The following is a 22,493-nucleotide window of genomic DNA, read 5'->3' as shown; positions in this document are numbered from 1 at the left end:
CCTGGAAGACTCCTCGCCTATAAGACAAGATAGGAAGACGGTGGTCCTACGAGAACATAAACCACTGACAGTCAAGACCGAGACAGAGCAGAGAAGGGATTGTGACAGGAGTGGAGCTCCCTGCCCAGCGGCGTGATGCTGGGTGGTGGATGAAGAATTGATTCCCAATATATGTACTCTTCCTCCCGGCGACGGAAAGCTATGAGACAAAGATGCGACCAGTGGCCAAAGTGCGAAGAGAACGGTTCTGGTAGGAGATTTTACAGGAGACTCGGCTATGAGGGCCTAAGCTGCTGAATTGTAAAAGCTACCATCAAGGACCTCGGCATTACTAAGGCCAACGCAGAGAACGCAGTGACAACAAGATAGTTACGGTGAACAATATTGCTCGTTTAATTAACAATGACGATGTTAATAATAGAGGAGCAACCCCAAACCATAAGTAGTTGTCATATGGTTTGGGGTTAGATATTAAAGGCTATAGATATGCGGCGATACGGCAATGGTCACACGCGGAGCCACTGCACTTTGCCCAGGTACTGACGCAATCATCTACTCTAACTCTGTACGCCACATCCATGACTTCGCCCAATTGTTTGACCATACGAAGTTGCATCTGTCAGAGACCCGTGACCTTATCGTGATCGAACCATACTTGTGGGCGTTTCTCTCTCGAGAGCATTTTCCTCAAGAGAGCAATGTGCTCACATTAGCATCTCGGTTCTAATTTTAAGATAAGTGTGAGAACTAAAAGAGTGTCTTTAACAACCAAATGAGCATTTCTTGAAAGGGAAAAAATAACTCAATCGCATCATAAAGGTTCGTAAGGTGAACGGTAGACAATTTGAGTGCATTGCACAACTTTTCACATTCCGTAATATGAGTTTGTCTATGTGCTTAGCAGCTGCATTACATATTTTGAATCCTCCAGGGTTTTTTATTTTTATTTTAATTTCGCACATTAGTAAAATAAATAATAATTACTGCGCAACCCCGGATTTGAACCCGTGACCTCTGGATTGATAGCCGAGTATCTATACTGCTCAACTGGGAGGTCATCAAAAAAGCTAATAATATTTTCTAGATATATTTGCCTACTGAAATGGGTGTCACTGGGGTTCCACTGACCGAAGAAAAACCGGTTACTCAAAAAAAAAGGGGGGTGGGCAAGGGAAATTGAGAAAAAAAATTCTATACATTCAATAGTTTAAAAAATTTCTAAAAGAAGCCAGTTCCAAAATTAATCGGTTCCTCGGGGAAATAATATCGACGGTGCCAGTGATTGCAAAGGAACCGGTTCCTTGTAACCGACAAAATATCGACCATCTCCAACATTTTAAGACTGCATTTCGCTGGTTCTCAATATAATCACCAGTATCACTTGAGAACTAGAGGTAAGATTATAGAAAACGGCATATTTGCATTTTGGCAATACCATCAAATAAAAATCAAATCATCCGGAGAAAGTTCTGAGTTTGCATAGGATTGTTTATTCTTGCTTACATTTTCCGTGAAGTTTAAACATCATACCAAGTTGACATTGAAATGACTGTCAATTGAATGCTGTCCGTATAATCATTTAGTTAGGCATTGCATGGTAATGTGCACAAAACGTTCCAGCGCATGCTGTTATCATGTTACAAATCAAATCACGTCACAAGTAAATTTGAATTAATAAGAGGTTATGAAATGAGCATTTCTCGCACTGTGCGTCCAAAGACAAAGAAAGCGGTAGGAGACTTTGCTGGAGACTCGGCTAGGAGGGCCTAAGCTGCTGAACTGCAGAGGCTACCATCGAGGACTTCAACCTTACTAAGGCCAACGCAGAGATCAATGACGATGTGAATACATAATAGAGAAGCTACCCTGAACCATGTAACAACCAGTTAGGCTATAGATATGTGGCGATACGGTACTAGTCACACGCGGAGCCACAGCCCTTTGCCCAGGCGCTGACGCAATCATCTACTCTTACTCTTACTGTTTTTTATCAGTAACCCAGCAATCAAAATGACTCTAAGCAATGTCCGCTAGTCCCGAAGAAGAAGGTTGTACTCAATGAAAAATTTATAAGGAGCTGTGGAAGAAATTAAGATAGAAATATTTAAATCTGTAGGAAACCAAAGGCATCAGTAGCACAACATGGCACCCATTTTTATATTATTTATATTTTTATATTTTACCATTATAATATTTTTTACTACTTATTCTTGCTTACATTTTTCATGAGCATTTATTATTCATAACAACAGAAGTTGCTTCTGCCAGAGCCAATAGAGCAGCTGATATATCAAATTAACAGGGTGGGCGACCAACGGCTGTCACCGAGATAAATCGCCACCTCATCAGGCATAGTGGTGGACCAATGTATTTTTACTATATAAGACAGTGTTTCCCAGTATTAATACGCCATGGAGCCAAATGCATGTGCGTCGTGTATAAACAAGAGAAGTTATAAAAACCAGACTTCGCTATCCGGTGCGTCAGGAAGAGATGCACTTGGAGAGAGATGAAGGAGAGGGTAGCACAGAACGACAATCCACTAGTACACGAAGGCCTCCAAATTGGTTAAGTAAATTCATGCGGTAATGATCAAGGTAGTGAACCCAACCGCAGCTGCGCACGCAACAGTAGTGCAGTGACCATAACGGCCATATTGCAGAAAACAATTCATGCCACGTTGGGGACAGGCTTGCCCAAAAAAGTGGAAACCAACCATTATAAACTAAGTGGCGGTTAGGTGACATGTTCCCCTCACCTCACCCCCCCCCCCCCCCCCACGGAGGATATATAAACTATATTCTTCTTTATCAGACCAGTCAATAAATGCTCCTACTACCGCTCGGTCGTGCAATTCATTTCTATCCCATTGTGTTGACTCCACCCATACTTAGTCCATTAAGTATACACCCGTATACCTAAAGTGGTGACCCCGACGTGATCAACTTAGTGTGTGTGAACAATAGACCGATAAGCCTTCTCGGGACTGAGCGCAATCTCAGCAAAAACATTGGTGCGTCAGCAAAGACAATAGTACTTGTTTTTTAATTGAAGTGATTGTTTTTAAATTGCGTTATCAGTACTTTATAATGACTTATGCAGATACATACGCGAGTGGCAGGGCCGTCCCTGAGGCTGAAGTTATGGGAGTTTTGCTCCATTCTAAAATCCCTGAATTCTGGAACGAGCAGCCCAGGCTCTGGTTTCATCAGCTTGATGCCATTTTGGCACCGCAGAAACTCGGCGACGAAAGCAAGTACCACATTCTCGTCGCAAAACTAGGGAAAAATGAACTGCGGCAGATCAGTGATCTGCTCAACAAACCACCGTCCGAAAACAAGTATCAAACGTTGAAAAATAGACTCTTACAGGTCTATGAAGAGTCTGAATCCCGCCAGCTTCAACAACTTCTCGGGAAGCTGGAGCTAGGGGACCAGAAGCCGTCTCAGCTCCTGAGGCGAATGAGTGAGCTGGTCATCAACAAGCTCTCCGCAGAGTCCCTGAAGATTCTGTGGTTGGGACGTCTCCCGCAAACCGTTCGAGCCGTCCTCACCGTTTGCGAAGTGCAGGAGAGGGAGAAATTGGCGCAAATTGCTGACAAAGTCTATGATACAACACGCGCGTCAGAGGTAGCTGAAATAAAAGTACCGGCTACGTCAGACATGGAGAGGCTCACTCGCATGGTAGAAAAGCTGCAACTGGAAATAGCCAGCTTGAGAAGAAAACCGCGGAGCCGCGAGCGCCAACGCTCAACGTCAAGAGGCCATGGGTCAACCTCTTCAAATCACCGCCGTATACCACAACCTAGCGATTCTAACTACTTGTGTTGGTATCATTTCAAATTCGGACCAAAGGCTCATAAGTGCCTCGACCAGTGCACTTACAAGCCAAAAAACGAGAACTGACGCCCGCGATCGAGATAGTCGGCGTCGATAAAACATCTCGATTATGTATTACCGACCGAAAAAGTGGTATAAAATACTTAATCGACACAGGTGCAGACATTTCAGTGTTATCATCCAAAAAAAAAATTCTCTTCAATACCAACCGATTATTAACTGTACGCGGCAAACGGCACTAAAATTAACACGTTCGGCGAAAAATCCCTGGTCCTGGATTTAGGGTTGCGCAGACCTCTTCGATGGACGTTCATCATTGCTGATGTTAAGCAATCCATCATCGGAGCAGACCTCATACGGGCAAAACAGCTGCTGGTAGACTTACATGGAAGGAAACTGGTAGACGAGGTGACAACCCTGACCACCAGTACATCAATAACAAAGGATCCAGGTATCACAAACATTTATTCAGTTGACATTGACGACAAATACCACAAGTGACTACTGAAATATCCAGACTTGACGAGACCAGATTCATTGAAAAACGCTCCCAAACATGATATTCTTCACCATATTATTACCACGGGACCACCAGTACATGCAAAGGTACGGCCATTGAACCCGATTAAATACAAAGCAGCCAAAGAGGAATTCCTACATATGCTCGAGCTTGGAATCTGTCGACAATCTAAAAGTCCGTGGGCGAATCCCCTGCATGTTGTTTATAAAGCAGCTGGTGCAATACGACCTTGCGGTAATTATCGCTCTCTTAACAAAAATACGGTGCCAGACCGTTATCCTATCCCTAGGATATTAGATTTCACTTACGCACTTAACAAGCGACAAATTTTTTTTAAATTGATTTATGTCGAGCCTATCATCAAATCCCAATCGCAGCAGAGGACATTCCCAAGACAGCAATTTTAACTCCTTTTGGGTTGTACGAATTTACTAAAATGAACTTTGGACTTCGCAATGCAGCAAATACTTTCCAAAGATTTATCGATATGATCTTACGTGGACTCGATTATGTTTTCGCATATCTTGATGATATTTTGATTGCTTCTTAAAATGAAGAACAGCATATGCAGCATCTTCAGGAAGTACTATCCCGACTAGATAAATTCGGTTTGACCATCAACGCAAGCAAATGTGAATTTGGAAAGAAGGAGCTTAATTTCCTTGGATACTGCGTGAAAAGCGATGGAGTTACCCCTACCGAGGAGAAAATTCAGGCCATTACCGATTTTCCGCAACCCACCACCATAGAGGAACTACGTCGATTCTTTGGAATGGTAAACTTTTACCGCAGCTCCATTCCGAAAGCAGCACAGATACAGGCACCACTCAACGCTTTTTTACATAACTCTAGGAAAAAGGACAAAACACGTATTGATTGGACATCAGTCGCAAAGGAGGCATTTCAACAGTGTAAAGATAGCTTAAAAAGCACCGTTACGCTGTTTCACCCTGCTCTCAATGTAAGTTTAGCCCTCATGACTGATGCATCCGAAACTTGCGTCGGTTCTGTCCTACAACAACGAGTTGACAACAGATGGCAGCCTTTAGGTTTTTTCTCAAAGAAATTGAGTGAAACGCAACAAAAATATAGTACCTACGACCGCGAATTATTAGCTATATACACGTCAATTAAACACTTCCGCAACATGACAGAAGGAAGGGACCTAATAATATATTATACAGATCATAAACCCCTTACGTTTGCGCTTACTAAGAAAATTTCAACTTCTGACACACCTCGAAGAATCAGGCAATTGGATTTTATTTCGCAGTTTTGTTCTAAAATCGAATATGTTAAAGGAGCTGACAATCCCGTCGCAGATGCTTTGTCACGAATCGAAGAAATTTGCCTTCCCAGTTTATTCGATAACAAAGAGTTTGCAGAAAAACAAAACAAAGACGAAGAATTACAACAGCTGAAAAAGCAAGGTAATCTTCTTTTCAAATTAGTAACTATGCCAGATTCAAATGTTCAAATAACTTGCGAAATTTCAACAGCGCGAGTGAGGCCATACCTACCACTGAAATTCCGCGAAAAGGCGTTGAACTCTGTCCATAACACGAGTCACGCTGGAATCAAAGCGACTAGACATTTGATAACGCAGCGATATTTTTGGGCCGCAATGAATAGAGACGTAGCAATATGGGTAAAAAAATGCTTAGCATGCCAACAAGCTAAAGTTAGTAGGCATACAATTTCACCACTTGGCGAGTTCTATGACGTATCTCGTTTTGAACACCTACATATTGACATAATCGAACCACTTCCAATCTCACAGGAAAACCGATACTGCGTAACAATGGTAGATAGAGAAACCTCATGGCCAGAAACAATTCCAGTTAAAAACATTGATGCTGAAACTATAGCTGATGTTCTAATAACTCATTGGATCTCGAGATTTGGCTGTCCGACTTATTTAACAACAGACCAGGGTCGACAGTTCGAATCTGACCTATTTAATCAAACAGTAAAAAAACTGGACATGGAAAAAATTCACACTACCGCCTACAACCCGAAAGCCAACGGCAAGGTAGAACGCTACCACCGCACGCTGAAAGCTGCAATTATGGCAAAATGTGTAGATAACACCCAGTGGTCACAAGAGTTACCTATAATTTTATTAGGCCTACGTTCAGCAGTCAAAGATGATAAAGGTTACAGCCCAGCACAAATGGTTTATGGGACAACCTTGACTTTACCTGGAGATATTTTTGTGCCTTCCGAGCCAAAAATTAACGACACAGACTACACCAGGAAACTTATGGATCATTTCAAAAACATCTCTTTTTCAAATAGACGACCAACGAAAGATAAAAGGAATATTTTCATGCACCCAGACTTAAAAAATTTGCAAAAACGTATTTCTTAGAAACGAGGTAAAGAGAGCACTCACCCCACCGTACAAAGGTCCGTATGCAGTCATCAAACGCAGAGAAAAATCGTTCAGCATTTTAATAGGTTCAAAAGAGGGCAACGTGTCAGTCGACAGACTAAAACCAGCATACCTACAAATTCTTCCAACTGACTCAGCAAATAACAGCCCGACTGCAGCAATGACTAAAGGGCACAGTGAACCTGACACACCGTCAGCAAAATACGTTACGCGTGTTGGACGAACCATAAAGAAACCAGTGCGCTTTGCTTAAATGTTAATAAGTATAATACACCTGTAGATGTCAATAGATTTTTCGAGCTCTGGAACCAATGTCCAACAATTCGCTAAGTCAACATCTGACGACAACAAGCAATTTACCAAGATCGCTGACGCTGCGCCCAAGTTCATTTAGGAGCGATGGAAGTTGGAATCAATTTGCTGATGCAAGCTTGGAGTTCAACAGAGGTCAAACCCACCAACTGCAGTAGTGGGCCCTCAGTTTTTTGCTATATAAAGCGTAATTAGTCAATAAGTCAGGCAGTCAGAATAGAGATCTTATACTGTATCTACATTGAATAAATAACCTTGCCGACCAGCGTGTCCGTTTAAAAAGCCTTGCCGATACCACTACCAGGACCGACTCACCGCATCCCTAGGCCTTCGACTACCGACTACCCACTGCACCTGCGACTCCTGCACTCGGACCTACGGACTTTCATCCAGCACCATCTGCTCACAACATAGACTCCTACATATCATTCATAAAATAGCATCATGGGTGGACAGTCATCTAAAGAAGAAGTAATTATTGCTCAGGCTGGAGGAGAGGCCTCGAGCCAAACGACACACCACATATCATTAGTGTCATTGGTTTTGGTGTGCTCAGTTATTTTTTTGGCACTGTCGTTCCTGGGATGGAAGTTTTGCCGCAATAAAATAACCGCCCGCATCATGGAACGAGTCGCGGAGAGAGAGGGAGCGGGGGCTAGACCCGCTAACTTCCCCCGTCAACATCCAATATAATGTGCAACGAACAAGTAATTCTAAACTCCAAGTGAAAATTTAGATAATGCACGGTGAAATAATGCAATGAACTTGTGCAACCTGTTTTTGTGTTTTTTGTAAAATAATCGATTAACTAAGATGTCTTTAATGTATTTTGCTTGATTTATTCATTGATTTTTGTTTGTGTTTTATTATGAAACTAATAAATAATATGGAGGGATTTCTCTCAAATAAAATAATTTCTATGTTTTGTTCACAATCGAACTCTAATTTTAATGTATTCAATGAAACTGAACATGTTTACAAAATTTTAATATCATGTTACCAATTAAATTTGTTCACATTTTTTTTAAAGTTTATCTTAGTGATTTCAAATACTTTGTTCCTTACAATGTGTTATATTGAAACAATTCTGTATCTAATATTTTTTAAGTTTATGTCTTTTAAATTTCTCTGTGGAAATATTTTGTTATCCTTTCCACTAGGGGGGGGGGATGTGGCGGTTAGGTGACATGTTCCCCTCACCTCACCCCCCCACGGAGGATATATAAACTGTATTCTTCTTTATCAAACAAGTCAACAAATGCTCCTACTACCGCTCGGTCGTGCTATTCATTTCTATCCCATTGTGTAGACTCCACACATACTTAGTCCAGGAAGTATACACCCGTATACCTAAACCAGCAATCAAAATGGCCGCTAGTCCCGAAGAAGAAGGTTTTACTCAATGAAAACTTTATTAGGAGCTGTGGAAGAAATCGAGTTGCAGTTATTTAACTCTGTATGAAACCAAAGGCATCAGTAGCATTACATGGCACCCATTGCAGGCCATGTTATGTCGGAGAGATAACTACTTATTCTTCTTTACATTTTTTATGAGAATTTACTATTCATAACAACAGAAGTTGCATCTGCCGTAGACAATAGAGCAACTGATATATCAAATTAACAGGGTGGGCGACCAACAGCCATCACCTAGATAAATCGCCACCTCATCAGGCGTAATGGTGGGGCAATGTATTTTTTCTATATAAGACAGTGTTTGCCAGTATTAATACACCATGGAACCAAATGCATGAACGTCGTGTATAAACAAGAGGAGATCGATCATCGGAATCCGGATTGCGCCATAGAGATTCCGCGTCGCAAAGAAGGAGTTCGAGACCATGGTGGGAATCGCCAGACCTTCCGAAAGTTGCTGGTCATCACCACTCTACATGGTACCTAAAACCGACGACCAGTGGAGACCTATAAACTACGCCGAGTTTGCAAAAGATCAAGAAACCGACCAAGAGGTGAAAGATTTTCTTCAGTAAGGATCTACCCTACAACTTAAAAAGGTCATAATCCCTGACACGAACACATCTCTATACTGTGACGTATCAACTGAAAAATTAAGACCATTTGTTACGACAAGATTCCGAAGAGCCGCTTTAGACACGATACATCACCTTTCTCACCTGGTATTAAAAGCCACTACCAAACTCATAACCCAGCGTTATGTCTGGCCTTCCATTAAAGCAGATTGAAACAGATGGGCAAGAAACTGTCTACCCTGTCAGCTTAACAAAGTAACGCGACACGTAAATCCTCCACATGGCAACTTCCCACTGAATTCGGCAAGATTCGAACACGTCCACGTCGATATCGTTTTTATTCCAATGTTAGAGGGACATAGGTATTGCTTGATGTGCGTGGACCGATTCACAAGATGGCCTGAGGCTTTCCCTATCAAAGATCAAGAGGCGGAAACGGTCGCCCGCACATTCTACGAGGGGTGGATTACCCGTTTTGGCGCACCATTCCGTATAACTACCGACTAAGGAAAACAATTTGAATCTAAATTATTCAGACAACTCAAGCACTTGGCAGGGACGAAACAAATCCACACGACGGCCTATCATCCAGCTGCAAACGGGATGGTAGAGAGACTACATCGCCAGATGAAAGCAGCTATCAAATGCCACCAGACTCACCGATGGACAGAGACCTTACCGACGGTGCTATAATGGGAATACGAGGTGCTTGGCGAGAAGGCCTGAAATGCACATCAGCAGACCTTGTATATGGAGAGCCGCTTCGCCTTCCCGGAGAATTCCTGAACGCAAGATCTTCCGACAAGGATGACACAACTAGGTTCGTAAAAATCCTAAGTCATTAAATGCAAAATCTCCGACCGGTAGAAAGAACACGTCATAACAGTAGACGAACTTTCATATTCAAAGATCTTAATTCGACCACCCACGTTCTGTTACGAGATGACATTATCCGCAGACCACTACAACAACCGTATAGCGGTTCATACGAGGTTATAAAACGCAATGGGAGAACACACGTCATTCTCATAAAAGGGAAAGAAAAAACGGTTACCATAGACCGTATTAAACCAGCATACATTATCGAGAAACCAACTATAATCCCTTCAACAACGCCATCAGCTGTGTCAGACCCAGATAAGAACACAGTGATAAAAATAATGAAACAAGTTCAAGGATAACAAGGAGCGGAAGGAACGTCAGATTTCCCGAAAAATATCAAGCATAATATTATATCGTGGAAAGAATAACAAAATTTAAAGATCAAATATTAAAACATAATGTAGAAATATTGTTATGAATAACAGTACGATTGCATAAGTGAAACCCGAAACAAAGGAGGGTATTAAAAAATAAAACAAACCGCTAATCTACACAATGACAAGTTCATTCACCGAGCAATACGACACATTCAACGGAAAACAGCGCGATAACTAAATAAAGCACACAGCTGTTTTAAACAAAGCGCAATAGTAGGGCACATACAGGTGATGCCGTCAGCAAAATTTTAAAATTGAAAAATAAAATTATTTCGAAACAATCGAATTATAAAGGGAGCTACAAATCGACAAATACTTCAGTTGACAACCAGCACACCTTCAGCATGGGACAAGCATCAAGCAAAGAAGAAGTCATCATCGCCCAGGCAGGAGACGTCCAGGTGAAAACAAACCGATTGCAATGGGCGGCTCTCAGCGTGCTATCAGCAGCAGTGCTACTTGCTGGGATATACTATACTTGGAGGAGATGGCAGAAAGCATTACAGAAGTAAAGCATTGGAGGAACTGAGGGTCAGCGGCGGACCGACGCAAGGGTATCCCAGAGCACATCCTACCGAATCGTGAGGCTCCACCTCACTGGGGGTGGAAGCATTACAAAGAACTGCGTTGCATAGCTCGTTATTGCTGCAACTATGGCTAGGACACCCGTAGTGAGTAGTACACCAACAAAAAGTATATACATATCTGGTGTTACTGCTTTATTTGAAAAAGCTATTAAATATGACACTCTGACCTTTGCATTGCTAAGGTAGTTAAAAAAATAAATCAGAGGATGCCTTATTGATTGATTATCAAATTTAGAAGGTGTTGGAAAATTAAGTCAAACGTAAGAGCCACGTTTTTATTATTTCGGTAAGATTACTTATTTTGTTTACATGAGAATAAAAACGTTCAAGTTATGTTTGTACGGGTATAACATCATTCTGCAGAATGACACAATGACAAATGACATTTACCTACAGTGAAAGGAGGAATTGCAACTAAAGAGGACCCATTTTCAATCTCATGCCTTTCTATATTTCAGCATACACTCGCCATACATTCCCATTGGCAGTGTATATGCTGAAATAGGCTAAACCATGATGCGTACAGCGTAATGAGTCGCCTATGGAATGTTTTTTTTATTAAAAGAGAACCATTACTTACGATACGGGCTTACGATAGAGAACTCCTGGCCTTTAAAGGCAGGCGTTGACTATCTTTACTGACCACAAACTGATCTCTTTTGCCATTCAGCAGACAGTTACCTCGACAGTTAACAGGACTGCTGCAAATGTACTCCAAGCCAACGCGGCTCGGGAATTTATAAGAACCGCCAACTTTAAATAGATGGCGATAAAAATAATTAAATTAATTTGTTCATTGCGACGTACACAGTATACGCCCGGTCAATCGTAAGCCAATGAAGACAAAATATCTCTAACATTTTATGACTGCTTCTCGCTGGTTCTCAATATAATCACTAGAGTATCACCAGTGTCACTGAAGAACTAGAGGTAAGTTTATAGAAAACAGCGTATTTGCATTTTGGCACTACCATCAAATAAAAATTGAATCATCCGGAGAAAGTAATGAGTTTGCATAAATTTATTAAGTTTTTTAAGTTAATTCTTGTTTACATTTTCCGTAAAGTTTAAACATCATACCAAGTTGACATTGAAATAGCTGTCAGTTGAATGCTGTCCGTGTAATCGTTTAGTCACGCATTGCATGGTAATGTGCACAAAAAGTTCCAGCTCATGCTGTTATCATGTGATAAATCAAATCATGTCACAAGTAAATTTGAATTAATAAGACATTATGAAATAAGCATTTCTCGCTCTGTGCGTCCAAAGACAAAGAAAACGGTAGGAGACTTTGCTGGAGACTCGGCTAGGAGGACCTAAGCTGCTGAACTGCAGAGACTACCATCGAAGAACCCCAAACTTACTAAGGCCAACGCAGAGATCAATGACGATGTGAATACATAATAGAGAAGCTACCCCGAACCATATAACAACCAGTTAAGCTATAGATATGTGGCGATACGGCACTAGTCACACGCGGAGCCACAGCCCTTTGCCCAGGCGCTGACGCAATCATCTACTCTTGCTCTTACTGTTTTTGATCAGTAACCCAGCAATCAAAATTACTTATTCTTGTTTACATTTTTCATGTGCATTTATTATTCATAACAAGAGAAGTTGCATCTGCCAGAGCCAATAGAGCAGCTGATCAAATTAACATGGTGGGCGACCAACGGCTGTCACCTAGATATATCGCCACCTCATCAGGCATAGTTGTGGGGCAATGTATTTTTACTATATAAGACAGTGTTTCCCAGTATTAATACACCATGGAGCCAAATGCATGTGCGTCGTGTATAAACAAGAGAAGGTATAAAAACCAGACTTCGCTATCCGGTGCGTCAGGAAGAGATGCACTTGGAGAGAGATGAAGGAGAAGGTAACACAGAAAGACAACCCACTAGGACACAAAGGCCTCCAAGTGGGTTAAGTAAATTCGTGCAGTGATGATGACATCAGGAAGGCGTGTGGTGATATACAGGTACCACTGCAAGGTAGTGAACGCAACCGCAGTTGCGCACGCAACAGTAGTGCCAAAAGCTACTGGACCCTGTCAAACATCTACCAATGCGGCAGTTACTTGTCACAGTAAAGAACTGCGTTGCATAGCTCGCTATTGCTCAAACTGTGGCTAGGACACCCGTAGTGATTAGTGCACCAAAACATGTATATATCTGGTGTTACTGCTCTATTTGAAGCAGCTATTAAATATGAGACTCTGACCTATGCATTGCTAAGGTATTTTAAAAAAATAAATCAGAGGATGCCTTATTGATTGATTATCAAATTTGGAAGGTGTTACAAAATTAAGTCAAACGTAAAAGCCACGTTACTATTATTTCGGTGAGATTACTTATTTTTGTTTACATGAGAATTTATTATTTATAATAACCGAAATTGTATCTCCCGTAGCCAATGACCCCTGGAACACTTTGCTACTCCAGTTTAATAATTTGTGTCAAGTGACTAAATACAAGAGAAGAGAAGTCACCATGCCGGGATGATGAGAATACAAAACCAAACGGCCCATACAAACTTTTGAGTTTTTGCTGTATGAGTATAACATCGTTCTGCAGATGCAAATAATGTTCATGATATTTACAGTGAAGGAGGAATTGCAACTAAAGGGGCACCCATTTTCAATTTCATTTTCACCCATGATGCGTACAGCGTAATTAGTCGCCTACGGAATGTTTTTTTTTTTATTAAAAGAAAACCTTTGAGAAGAGAATCATATATTTATATGGCCACTTTATTAGTTGATATTACAAAAAGAGACTCTTCAGAAACATTCTACAAGACACCGCACTTCAAGCAAAGAAGTTCTTGCCGTGACAACCTCGCTTGCTGCAACCTTAATGTGGGGCTCCGCTCTCCATTGACAGCAACGCTTCCGAGACCACAAGCGGCGTCGCACTCCAGCAGCTCATTAATGGCAATTGGGAGCCTCTTGGACTAGTTTCCAAGAAATTTTGCCGAGCTCAACGGAAATACGGGGCTTAAGATAGAGAACTCCTGACCTTAATTTATAATTTTTTTCCACTCTTGAAAATGCAGACGGCGCCCAGTCGACAAACACAGCCGAAGGCCAGCCGGTATTCTAGTAACTTCAGTTCAATGGGAAACCAAAGTAAGCGAGAAGAAGTTGTAATTAATTCGGGCGATCACGTTCAGCTGGCCACGCTATCTACATTATTTCGTACTAACAATCATGCATGCAGGGACATTGGAGGGCCTAGAATCGGTTTAAAAATAAATGTAGCTTCTTTTTACAAAAAAATTAAAGTCCTAACGTGTGCGGCTAAGGAGGTTAAGCAATCAGTTTCCTCACACAGCCGTTGGGAAAGGGTGAAATAGCAATAGCTGGAGCGCTTGTGATGCACTGCCAGTATTACCGCCACATCAAGGGCTATTGCCAAAGCAAGGGCGAGAGACAACGAGGCCGAGATTTTGTCACCACGGCATCCAACCCGCCTCCCCGAGAAGTTCTGGAAGCACTGGAAGTTTTACAAGCTTCACCCTTATGTGTTCATACTGTAACTGTGTGGTAATTTTAATTATTCGGTCGCGATTTGTTTCTCACTGTAGAGAAATAAACTATTGAGCGTAAAGTTTTTTTTATTGTTATCGCAATCCTCAACACCAAGAGTCCCCAAACGTCTATGTGGCATATGTGATAAGTGTTAACCTGAGGCCAAATCACCTGAACCGCCAAGACTCCGGAAATTACAATAACCATTAACATTGAATAAATAGTGATAAAAATTATTAAATTGATTTGTTCTTTGAGATGTACACAGTATACGCCCTGACTATCACCAGCCAATACGGCACTTGTAACGGTAAACAAATGAGTTCCGCTAGTTTATAGCATAGCTTGTTGTGGCTCAAACTGTGGCTAGGACACCCGCAGTGAGTAGTGCACCAAGATGGCTTATGGAGCAATCTAGGGCTACTGAAACAACTATATATGTATATCTGGTTTTACCGTTCTATTTAAAGCAGTTATGAAATATGAGCCTTTGACCTTCACATTGCTAAGGAAATATGTTACTAAAAATAGTGGACACCTTATATTTATATGAAACACGCAGGGTTTAATGGAATTTAGGCAAACGTAGAAGCCATATTACTATGTCGGAGAGATTAATTATTCTTGTTTACATTTACATAAGAAAACATCATTTTTACTAATAGAAGTTGCATCTGCCAGAGACACGTAACTTTATTGTGACAGAATCAAACTTGTGAGCGTTTCTCTCTTGAGAGCGTTTTCTTCAGGCGAGCAATGAGCTCACATCAGCATATTGGTTCTCATTTTAAGATAAGTGTAAGAACTAACAGAGTGTCCTCAACAACCAAATGAGCATTTCTCGAGGGAATAAATAACCAACAAAAAATCTCATGCTAATAGATAAAATTAGTAATATTTTCTAGAGATAGTTGCTTCTTGAAATGGGTTTTCACTGGGGTTCCAGTTACTGGGGACCGAAATGGTACCGGTTCCTCTCAAAAATATATTTGGTGAGGGCTAGATAATTTGAGAAAAATTATTTCCCCAGCCAATATTTAGAAATTTTCCAAAAGGAGCCAGTTCCAAAATTAACCGGTTCCTCAGGGAAATAATATCGACGGTGACCACCAGTGACTGAACCAGTGTTTGAACAATACAGCTCTAAGTCATCCTAGATATATGAATAATTCTAATATGTGTTCTGGAAGGTTATACAGAAGTTTTTGTAGAAAAACAAACGCATTTCTCCAAACACTCTCATCAATTTGAACTTGGTGAAATGTTCTCGGCCCTATCCAGAAAATTGAGATCCGCTAACTCGTGTTAATAGAGAGTATCATCCTAAGTCCCATCCTGAGGAAGTCCTAAGTTTGCATAAGATTATTTATTCTTGTTTACATTTTCCATGAAGTTTAAATATCATACCAAGTTGACATTGAAATGGCTGTCAGTTGAATGCTGTCCGTGAAATCATTTAGTTAGGCATTGCATGGTAATGTGCACAAAACGTTCCAACGCATGCTGTTATCATGTGACAAATCAAATTTCGTCACAAGTAAATTTGAATTAATAAGACGTTATGAAATTAGCATTTCTCGCACTATGGGTACAAACACAAAGAAAGCTGTAGGAGACTTTGCTGGAGACTCGGCTAGGAAGGCCTAAGCTGCTGAACTGCAGAGGCTACCATCGAGGACCTTACTAAGGCCAACGCAGAGATCAATGACGATGTGAATACATAATAGAGAAGCTACCCCAAACCATATAACAACCAGTTAGGCTATAGATATGTGGCGATACGGCACTGGTCACACGCGGAGCCACAGCCCTTTGCCCAGGCGCTGACGCAATCATCGACTCTTACTCTTACTGTTTTTTAGTCCCGAAGAAGAAGGTTGTACTCGATGAAAACATTATTAGGAGCTGTGGAAGAAATCAAGTTGCAGTTATTTAACTCTGTATGAAACCAAAGGCATCAGTAGCATTACATGGCACCCATTGCAGGCCATGTTATGTCGGGGAGATTACTACTTATTCTTGTTTACATTTTTCATGAGAATTTACTATTCATAACAAAAGAAGTTGCATCTGCCGTAGCCAATAGAGCAACTGATATATCAAATTAACAGGGTGGGCGACCAACAGCCGTCACCTAGATAAATCGCCACCTCATCAGGCGTAATGGTGGGGCAATGTATTTTTACTATATAAGACAGTGTTTCCCAGTATTAATACACCATGGAGCCAAATGCATTAACGTCTTGTATAAACAAGAGAAGATCGATCATCGGAAGACCCAGACCGGCTTGCGCCATAGAGATCCTGCGCCGCAAAGAAGGAGTTCGAGACCATGGTGGGAATTGCCAGACCTTCCGAAAGCTGCTGGTCATCACCACTCTACATGGTACCTAAAACCGACGACCAGTGGAGACCTATAAACTACGCCGAGTTTGCAAAAGATCAAGAAACCGACCAAGAGGTGAAAGATTATCTTCAGGAAGGATCTACCCTACAACTTAAAAAGGTCATAGTCCCTGACACGAACACATCCCTATACTGTGACGTGTCAACTGGAAAATCAAGACCATTTGTTACGACAAGATTCCGAAGAGCCGCTTTAGACACGATACATCACCTTTCTCACCTGGTGATAAAAGCCACTACCAAACTCATAACACAGCGTTATGTCTGGCCTTCCATTAAAGCAGATTGAAACAGATGGGCAAGAAGCTGTCTACCCTGTCAGCTTAACAAAGTAACGCGACACGTTAATCCTCCGCATGGCAACTTCCCACTGAATTCGGCAAGATTCGAACACGTCCACGTCGACATCGTTATTATTCCAATGTTAGAGAGACATAGGTATTGCTTGATGTGCGTGGACCGATTCACAAGATGGCCAGAGACTTTCCCTATCAAAGATCAAGAGGCGGAAACGGTCGCCCGCACATTCTACGAGGGGTGGATTACCCGTTTTGGCGCATCAATCCGTATAACTACCGACTAAGGAAAACAATTTGAATCTAAATTATTCAGACAACTCAAGCACTTGGCAGGGACGAAACAAATCCACACGACGGCCTATCATCCAGCTGCAAACGGGATGGTAGAGAGACTACATCGCCAGATGAAAGCAGCTATCAAATGCCACCAGACTCACCGATGGACAGAGACATTACCGACGGTGCTATAGTGGGAATACGAGGTGCTTGGCGAGAAGATCTGAAATGCACATCAGCAGACCTTGTATATGGAGAGCCGCTTCGCCTTCCCGGAGAATTCCTGAACGCAAGATCTTCAGACAAGGATGACACAACTAGTTTCGTAAAAATCCTAAGTCATTAAATGCAAAATCTCCGACCGGTAGAAAGAACACGTCATAACAGTAGACGAACTTTCATATTCAAAGATCTCAATTCGACCACCCACGTTCTGTTACGAGATGACACTATCCGCGGACCACTAAAACAACCGTATAGCGCTTCATACGAGGTTATAAAACGCAATGGGAGAACATAGGTCATTCTCATAAAAGGGAAAGAAAAAACGGTTACCATAGACCGTATTAAACCAGCATACATTATCGAGAAACCAACTATAATCCCTTCAACAACGCCATCAGCTGTGTCAGACCCAGATAAGAACACAGTGATAAAAATAATGAAACAAGTTCAAGGATAACAAGGAGCGGAAGGAACGTCAGATTTCCCGAAAAATATCAAGCATAATATTATATCGTGGAAAGAATAACAAAATTTAAAGATCAAATATTAAAACACAATGTAGAAATATTGTTATGAATAACAGTACGATTGCATAAGTGAAACCCGAAACAAAGGAGGGTAATAAAAAATAAAACAAACCGCTGATCTACACAATGACAAGTTCATTCACCGAGCAATACGACACATTCAACGGAAAACAGCGCGATAACTAAATAACGCACACAGCTGTTTTAAACAAAGCGCAATAGTAGGGCACATACAGGTGATGCCGTCAGCAAAATTTTAAATTGAAAAATAAAATTATTTCGAAACAATCGAATTATAAATGGAGCTACAAATCGACAAATACTTCAGTTGACAACCAGCACACCTTCAGCATGGGACAAGCATCAAGCAAAGAAGAAGTCATCATCGCCCAGGCAGGAGACGTCCAGGTGAAAACAAACCGATTGCAATGGGCGGCTCTCAGCGTACTATCAGCAGCAGTGCTACTTGCTGGGATATACTACACTTGGAGGAGATGGCAGGAAGCATTACAGAAGTAAAGCATTGGAGGAACTGAGGGTCAGCGGCGGACCGACGCACTATGGGGTGACTTAATGTAACGCGTTGGCTGAAATTCAGAAAATCAAATGTTCTTTACAATGAAACAAGTATGCTAGTTTTAAAGTTCATTAAGTTTTGCATAATTCCCCAAAGCGTGTCGCCCTAATGGCGATACTGGCGGGAAGAGATCAGTTTGAACTTGACCTTTGTGCGGGTGACTGTGTCAGTTTTTCGAAAGCGAGTAAATTTCAATACTTTTCAAGTCTATAAAAAGCAAAACTTATCAAGTGTACAGATCCAATTCAATATGGATACGATATCTTATGGTATGTACTTTAATTATATTGTAGTAGTTATTGATATCCTCTTACTATATGTCATAAATTTAAATTAAAACAAACACCTATTTGAATGAAATATTATCTTGTAAATATATTAAACATAGAGGTATATAGTTTAGAGTTCCACGAGATCCCGTCATATTTTAATTCTTTTTATATAGTTTAGTATCTTAGCTACAAGATTAAATTATAAGTAGTTGCAAATATGCACAATTTTTTTAATTATCGTACTTGAAAGTGAGGACTATCAGTTTTCATAAAAAACAGTTGAAGTCTAATAATCAATGTGTTTTTTTTTTAGATACTATTTCTGACGTGGTTCTTACAAGATTCGAATTATACATGATTATGAAGAATTCTGGCGTTACGAAATTTGACGAAAAAGTAAAATTCCTGAAAAAACACCTCTTAGAATTTACTCATTGTCAATTCTTTAATCAAAAAGAACTTTTCAATGAAATAGCTGCATTCTGTTCTAAATTGAAAACCAAATGGTTGAAGTGTCACAGAATCCATGACTTATTTTTATTAAATAATAAAGAATGGCTCGAAAGCCTCGTTATATTTAAGAATTATAAACCTTTACCAGAAATAGTAAAAACGAAAAGAGGTCGACCCACACTTTGATATGTCGTCTGAGCGTAGGAAACGTCATAAAACTATACTATTGCGATCTAAAACATCTAGTACTGAGTTAGACTTTGCTACCCACATGAGTTTTCGGTTGGCAGGTAAAGCAGCAGCATCGACTGTAGTCAAAGACGTCACGTTAAGTACGCCGACCAGAGCAAATAAGTACAGAAAAGCTTTTACCGATAAAACCCAAAACAAAAAGGTATTGAGTGGTGATGAAGCACTCGCTTTGATTGTAGATGCCAAACTTAGTAGCTACCAATACAATTTAATAAAAGAAAAGGATAAAGAGGTATTTCCTTCATACAAAAATGTACAAGGAGCTAAGAAAAAATGTTACCCATTAAGTGAATTCATAACGGTCACGGAATCTTCAGCGGAAGTGAAATTGCAACAATTGCTGGACCACACTGCTGAGCGTTTAATACAAGTTCAAAAGACTATGTAAACCTTTACGCGTGGTATCCTATGCCTACAACAATTCATAACGTATTGATTCACAGTGCTGATGTCATTACAAATCAATTCTGCCAATTGGAAATCTGTCAGAGGAGGCCCAGGAAGAGAGAAATAAGGATTTAAAAAATTATCGTCGCGACTTCTCCAGAAGGCCTGAAAACAAATGAGGACATTTTGAATAGACTGTTGATTTCGTCGGATCCAGTTATCTCCAGCTTGGGAAAAATAATCAAAAGGACAATGAAGACAATTCCAAAAGAAGTACTGAAAATGCTAAAGACACCAGACCCTAATACGACTACCAGGAATGATTCGATAGTTAAATCAAGTAGTGATGAAGATAGTATATTGTCACAAGATGATGAAGACAATTTATTATGTGTGTAACTGTCAATGAATAGAACGAGAAATAAAGTGAGCATTTTGACTGATTTAATTTATCTTATATTATTCAATTTTATATTTTTGTACTAAGTATGCGTGACTTTTCGAACATTTTTTTTCACTTATTTTTATCAACATGTCTATACGGAACTAAAAATCGAAAAAGATTTGATGTCATTGCAACCACTGATTTGATGCCAACTTTCGGGGTCATCGGCCCCATTGTGCGACGCAAGGGTATCCCAGTGCACATCCTACCGAATCGTGAGGCTCCACCTCACTGGGGGCAGAAGCATTACAAAGAACTGCGTTGCATAGCTCGTTATTGCTGCAACTATGGCTAGGACACCCGTAGTGAGTAGTACACCAAAAAAAAAAGTATATATCTGGTGATACTGCTTTATTTGAAAAAGCTATTAAATATGAGACTCTGACCTTAGCATTGCTAAGGTAGTTAAAAAAATAAATCAGAGGATGCCTTATTGATTGATTATCAAATTTAGAAGGTGTTGGAAAATTAAGTCAAACGTAAAAGCCACGTTTTTATTATTTCGGTAAGATTACTTATTTTGTTTACATGAGAATAAAAACGTTCAAGTTATTTCTGTACGAGTATAACATCATTCTGCAGAATGACACAATGACTAATGACATTTACCTACAGTGAAAGGAGGAATTGCAACTAAAGAGGACCCATTTTCAATCTCATGCCTTTCTATATTTCAGCATACACTCGCCATACATTCCCATTGGCAGTGTATATGCTGAAATAGGCTAAACCATGATGCGTACAGCGTAATGAGTCGCCTATGGAATGTTTTTTTTTATTAAAAGAGAACCATTACTTACGATACGGGCTTACGATAGAGAACTCCTGGCCTTTAAAGGCAGGCGTTGACTATCTTTACTGACCACAAACTGATCTCTTTCGCCATTCAGCAGACAGTTACCTCGACAGTTAACAGGACTGCTGTGAATGTACTCCAAGCCAACGCGGCTAGGGAATTTACAAGAACCACCAACTTTAAATAGATGGCGATAAAAATAATTAAATTAATTTGTTCATTGCGACGTACACAGTATACGCCCGGTCAATCGTAAGCCAATGAAGACAAAATATCTCTAACATTTTATGACTGCTTCTCGCTGGTTCTCAATATAATCACTAGAGTATCATCAGTGTCACTGAAGAACTAGAGGTAAGTTTATAGAAAACAGCGTATTTGCATTTTGGCACTACCATCAAATAAAAATCGAATCATCCGGAGAAAGTAATGAGTTTGCATAAATTTATTAAGTTTTTTAAGTTTATTCTTGTTTACATTTTCCGTGAAGTTTAAACATCATAACAAGTTGACATTGAAATGGCTGTCAGTTGAATGCTGTCCGTATAATCGTTTAGTCACGCATTGCATGGTAATGTGCACAAAAAGTTCCAGCGCATGCTGTTATCATGTGATAAATCATATCACGTCACAAGTAAATTTGAATTAATAAGATGTTATGAAATGAGCATTTCTCGCACTGTGCGTCCAAAGACAAAGAAAACGGTAGGAGACTTTGCTGGAGACTCGGCTAGGAGGACCTAAGCTGCTGAACTGCAGAGACTACCATCGAAGAACCCCAAACTTACTAAGGCCAACGCAGAGATCAATGACGATGTGAATACATAATAGAGAAGCTACCCCGAACCATATAACAACCAGTTAGGCTATAGATATGTGGCGATACGGCACTAGTCACACGCGGAGCCACAGCCCTTTGCCCAGGCGCTGACGCAATCATTTACTTCTTACCATTACTGTTTTTTATCAGTAACCCAGCAATCAAAATTACTTATTCTTGTTTACATTTTTCATGTGCATTTATTATTCATAACAAGAAAAGTTGCATCTGCCAGAGCCAATAGAGCAGCTGATCAAATTAACATGGTGGGCGACCAACGGCTGTCACCTAGATATATCGCCAACTCATCAGGCATAGTGGTG

At 40.5% G+C, this 22,493-nt stretch overlaps 1 protein-coding gene across 1 annotated transcript; it reads left to right on the top strand.

The window, feature by feature from the left end:
* Positions 1 to 2,810: 2,810 nt before the first annotated feature.
* Positions 2,811 to 7,989, top strand: LOC149409877 (uncharacterized). The gene has a single exon (XM_089649372.1). It carries the CDS (start codon positions 3,090 to 3,092, stop codon positions 3,903 to 3,905), a length of 816 nt encoding a protein of 271 aa, XP_089505498.1. The 5' UTR covers positions 2,811 to 3,089; the 3' UTR covers positions 3,906 to 7,989.
* The last annotated feature ends 14,504 nt before the right edge of the window (positions 7,990 to 22,493 follow it).

This window comes from Hesperophylax consimilis, chromosome 29 (assembly GCF_061612785.1).
Source record: "Hesperophylax consimilis isolate HC1 chromosome 29, BYU_Hcon_1.0, whole genome shotgun sequence".
In the NCBI taxonomy this organism is placed as follows: domain Eukaryota; kingdom Metazoa; phylum Arthropoda; class Insecta; order Trichoptera; family Limnephilidae; genus Hesperophylax; species Hesperophylax consimilis.
This window is presented reverse-complemented; position numbering and strand designations above follow the sequence as displayed.